At 37.7% G+C, this 5,098-nt stretch overlaps 1 protein-coding gene across 9 annotated transcripts; it reads right to left on the reverse strand.

Moving 5' to 3' along the window:
- Positions 1-406: 406 nt before the first annotated feature.
- Positions 407-4,149, reverse strand: LOC133310210 (nuclear intron maturase 4, mitochondrial). 9 transcript variants are annotated; one of them, XR_009751429.1, is made up of 4 exons: positions 3,980-4,149; positions 1,382-3,880; positions 1,068-1,185; positions 413-970 (listed from the first exon to the last, which is right to left on the reverse strand). XR_009751429.1 is itself a non-coding variant. In XM_061511132.1 (3 exons), exons 1-3 carry the CDS (start codon positions 4,059-4,061, stop codon positions 1,624-1,626), a joined length of 2,253 nt encoding a protein of 750 aa, XP_061367116.1. In that variant the 5' UTR covers positions 4,062-4,149; the 3' UTR covers positions 407-1,623. The 9 variants fall into 9 exon arrangements, 2 of the variants coding, with proteins under 2 accessions (XP_061367116.1, XP_061367091.1); XR_009751428.1 differs by having other exon boundaries at positions 413-982; XM_061511132.1 differs by having other exon boundaries at positions 407-1,732; positions 1,819-3,880.
- Between the last annotated feature and the right edge of the window lie 949 nt (positions 4,150-5,098).

The raw sequence follows: 5,098 nt of genomic DNA on the forward strand, positions 1-5,098 counted from the left end.
TCGCAATTCTATACATATAACTGTGTCTGTTTGGCATCCACCGTGCAAAAATGAATGCCCTATCTTTGCCGTACATTTGATGCTTTGGAATGCAAGAGATTAATAAAATTTGCATCTTAGTAAAAATATTAAAGTTGCAGAAGGGTAGCTGGACAAAATAAAATTCCAAAAAGCAGAAGAGCTCAATGTAATAATCACCCGTAGCAGTTCTCTAATTTTGACTCGGTTGAATAACATTATAGATTTTTAAAACTCTTCAACACAAGAAGATCACCACAAAAGACATTGTTAAGCCTGTTCAAACTGTAAATTATTCTATGTGCATCAATGAGACCTCAATGGGGATTGATTAAGGTATTTAGTGAATTCAAAATTCTTGAAGTGTTGATTTGACAAGCCATGGTTCCAGACAATGCCTCTAACAGTCCAAATCAAACTGCACACCATCTTCACTATATTTATCCACAAGCTGGCATAAATCTTCACTATATTTATCCACATTGTAGCAAATAGGCATTCTAAAACAATAAAGTTCTGATACAATGTTTACTTAAGATAGCATGAAATCTTCACTTGAAACAAGGACCAAAATTTGTTTCTGAAGGACTAGTTTTAATCATCCACTTTAGAGTAAAACTACCAAGACAATGCCATAAAAGGCCTCCCAAACACATTAATGTAACTCATTAAAAATAGAATTTGAAAAAATAATTGCTATTGCTATCCATATATTTTGTCTGTGAAGGATGGAACTTTGGTCAATACTTTCAAAAGCTGACTTGAGCAAAGAAAATTATGCCCGAACCCTGAATAATTCCTGATTTCTTAGCCCAGCAAAGATAAACTGGAAGGAGGTTAACCAAAGAAGGAACCGAGTACCAGGCTTCTTCAGGCTTTAATTTCACTCCAAAACAACTAGTCTTTTCCATCCATTAGCTTGGCATCAACCATCATGGATGTTGATGGTCATCTGTTAAAACATCTTCGGCATTCACTATTCAGTGGCGTTCATGTTGGGAAATCAAAATACAATAAAACTTACACTAAAATGATGAAAAGATACACACCTGATGTAGGACAACTAGTTGTTAATTTTAATTCTTGGGCAATTCCCTCAGCTAGCATAATGATTGCTGTCCATAATTTGAAATCAGCAGCAAGATCTTCCAAGGGAATACAGTTGCCCTTATGAAAGATTACGGAAAGATCAAATCTAAATCAGGATGGCAGTAAAAACTCCTTAAAAACTGACACAAAAAATCCAAGATATAGTTGTTTGCATGCTTTGATGCCTTCTAAACCACATAAATATAGCACAATTAGCTAAATAAAAATTATTGAAAAAAAATAAAAATCTCATAATTAAAGGCCCGAGAATCACCTTCATACTTCAAGAAAATATGCTGGAAAGTAGTACGTATTTAGTTCCATCTGGCACCTAATTGTCAACAATACCTTCATCTTCAATGGAATGAGTAATAGATGACTAAAATCCAAACATCCTGATAAGATTCTGATATAATTGAAGGCACTCACTTCCATGCACCAAAGTCAATTGACTGAAGTGATATATGACCAAGATACAAATCCCTCAAGTGCTGCTTACACAACCCTACTCGCCGTTTATTTAAGCTTGGATGAATGCAAGTTGAAAATCCAGTCTTCCAGCTTGGAGACTTCTGCCTTTCCATAACATGAAGAGTATAGACTCTTGGAGCTGAAGATGAACACCCTAATACAAAACAATTACAAGGTCTTGCCTCGGTCACAATTCTGGCTAGAGACAACAAACACAAACCGCTATAAGAAATTCCATACATTAATGCCTCATCATTATCAAAAGCTTGAACACCCGAAGCTTCATTTTCCATTTCCTTCTCTGTGTCCTGTGTTGATGGAAGCCTGCTAAGTTCCTCGTCAAACCGCTTTTCTATCTCAAGTTCGTGTACCCGATACTTTGCTGCTAAAGTACGAATGCACGATTTCCTGACTTGATCCGAAATCAATACCTTTATCTCATTAAAGTTAGCACAATTTTCATACCATTTCAGCCAGCGGCAAGCAATCCCTGAAAACCAGTCAATAATTTCAGTTGTATCTTGCATGATAAGTAAATTAGCAGAACGGGGGAATCCCTTAGATGTAGTCAATCCATATCTCAGGAGACGCTTTTTTATGGCAGAGATAGGGGCAATAATCTCAGTTTTTTTCACCACATGTTCTGTTGTGCTGTTATTATTTGGCAAAAGCTTGAGAACAGAATCTGCCTCAGAAGATATATAATGCTCTGCCTGTTTTATAAATTCATAAAAGGAATCCCTTAGCTCTTTTGGAAGAGCAGGCTCCGCAACACACTTAGATAAGATACTTTCTTCACTCTTGGCATTTTTTGCTTGAACATCTTGCATCCATATCTTCAATAAGTGCTTATACCAATGATCAGTTTCCATTCCAGGCTTACGGTAACAGGAAACCTTGTTCAGGAGAGAGCTACTATCAGCTAAATGATTGATTTCCGACTCCTTAACCTTCTTCAAACCATGACCCAACCATTTCTTCCCAATTCTAACCGTCCCATAATTCCAAGCCTCCATCTTCTGCAAAGCAAACAGCTCTACTTTTTCTTTCAACTTGTGAACAGCTTTCACAGCAGGACTCTCACTAACATTCTTTCTCACCAAAGCTCCCAAAAACCGGATACCACTCGACCCATCACAAGGCAATACATCAGTCTCATCACCCACATCCAACATCAAAGAATTCTTCAAATAACCTTGGATCTCAGACTTAAAACTAACAGCCGTATTCCTATCCCCAGAAACCGCAAAAAACATCTCATCCATAAACCTACAAGAGTAAACTTTATTCCCGGAATTCTTCTCAACCATGCCCCCAACTCTAACAACACCATTACCACCCAATCCTCTCCGGAACCAACCGCGCAACTTGGAGCATGACCTATCCTGATCACTACTACACACTCCATCCTCAATAGCTTCATACTTCATTGACAACCTGTAAAACTCACTATCAAAGAGGTCAAGGTATATATTCATTAAAATTGGGGACAAAACCCCTTCTTGAGGGAGACCATGTCCTTTGGGGAAACCCCCAAACTCAAGATTCAACACCTGAGCATCAAACATGCTCCTAATTAAACCATATAACAAAGGATCTTCAATCTTATCCTCCATTATCAAAATCAACTTATCCAACAAATCCTTATCCAATTTCTTGCTCACAAGCAAAGTGAACCACCAATCAGGACTAGACACACCTTTGCAGATGTACTTCAACGCCGCCGACCGGCCCCTCCCACTCCGGCAACCGTGCGAGATCTTCGAAAATTCCGGCCGGTAAACAACTTCCAAAGCCATCCTAATCGCTTCCTGAACAACCTTCAGCTTCAAATTGGGAAGCACCAAGATCTCTTTGTTCCTCAACCTTCTCCTCGTCGAAAAGGAAATCGCATTCGCACTCACATCAAAACTCCCTTCACCAACCTCTTTAACCAGCTCATCCACAAAAGAACCATCAAAACTCGAATTCGCATCAACGTTCGAATTAACCCTAACGCAATCAAAAGCGCCGCTAAGAGTTTCGCGTTTGGAAATCACGTTTTTCATTAGATCGCGAAATTTACCGTTCGCGAATTGCTCTTTCACTCGCTTTTTAACTCGGAGTTCAAGAAACCGCTTCAGCTCCATGCGAGTCTTGGGTTTTCGTTTTCTGTTAGAGACTTCGTTAGGTTCGTTGAGGAGAGAGGCGAGGTCCATCGCCAACGTGGATTTTCCAATAAGTTGGTTATTTTCAAACGAGTCGAAATCAGCGTTTGCGGTTGAATAAGTAGCGTTTTGTGTTGTTCCAACATGGCGTTTTCCTGAGAGTGATTTGAATTGATGTTGTTGTTGTAAGGAATGAGTGAAATTATGTTGTGGAAAGGGAAAATTGAAAGAGAGAAGATGATGTTGTTACTTACCTATTAGTAAAAGCGAAAGAGAAGAAGTGATTGTAGCGTTGTGGAGTGATTTGAGAAACTTGGAAGTGGTAATAATGGGCATAATAACGAATGCTTCCAATAGCCAAACGCAAAACGCAGCTCATCCCACTATCTATCTACTGTCAGAGCAACATGAGAACGAAACAAGGGAAACCACGGCACGGCAGGGTTTTTACTTCTTGGAGCTCCAGTGTTTTGTTTTAGATTTAAAACAAAAAAAAAAAAAAAAAAAAAACCAAAGAAATTAACTGTTAATATTATTGTTATATTGTTTTAAGGGTAAATATTTTTTTTTTGTCCCTAACAAAAAATACGTGTTGGAAATGTGGCCTCAAATTCAAGAGGGGGTGAATTGAGTTTTAAAAATTTTTTTCGCAAAATGCCTCACTTTCTTTCTTGAAAAAGATTTTCTTGAATTAATATGATTTATACACAAGCAAGACTAAAAGAATAGAAATCGATACAAGCAAATAGTATGCAAAGTGTAAATTTAAATAAGCTCAAGTAATCAAATAATGCTAATGTAACAAGATAAAGGGTTAGAGAGATTGCAAACACTATATATCCTGGTTCGGACACCACCACCGTGACCTACGTCTAGATTGAAGTTGTCCGTTCAACTTTCCACTAATGATCAAGCTTCAAGGGTGCTTGACAAACCACTACAACCTTCAAGACTTTTGGTTCTTGAAATCCTTACACTTCCACTCACTTTCTAAGGCTATGAGCAACCTTTACACTAGGGTCTCATTACCCTCAACTCAAATAAACAGAATGAGAGTGTTTAGAAATGAATTTGTACTCTTAAAGTACAGATTATACAAGTTGAAACTTATGGGTATTGATCAATGACACAAGAATAGAGCTCAAAAGAGTTTTATGATCAAAATGAGTAAGAACAAGCAATGAATGAGTTTAATTCAAAGAGAATGATCAAAGATGATTGCAAAATCAATGGAACAGTAAAACTTGACTTGCTAGTTCGTAATAGATGAGTTTATATAGGTGTTGAGACAAAACTAGCCGTTTATAGCCGTTACACTGCTTACTTTCCAGTAAGTATTCAAATACTTCATCTGGTATTCGAATACTTTGTTC

This window comes from Gastrolobium bilobum, unplaced genomic scaffold (assembly GCF_033153095.1).
Source record: "Gastrolobium bilobum isolate Gb01-03AN ecotype WA unplaced genomic scaffold, APGP_CSIRO_Gbil_v1 utg37744, whole genome shotgun sequence".
NCBI lineage: Eukaryota > Viridiplantae > Streptophyta > Magnoliopsida > Fabales > Fabaceae > Gastrolobium > Gastrolobium bilobum.

Excerpts from the sequence above, each read along its gene's own strand:
- LOC133310210 (XM_061511107.1), bottom strand. The coding sequence starts at position 4,061 with ATGCCCATTATTACCACTTCCAAGTTTCTCAAATCACTCCACAACGCT. Across the intron at positions 3,881-3,979 it reads TCTTTCGCTTTTACTAATAG|GAAAACGCCATGTTGGAACA; the intron begins GTAAGTAACAAC and ends AATCACTCTCAG.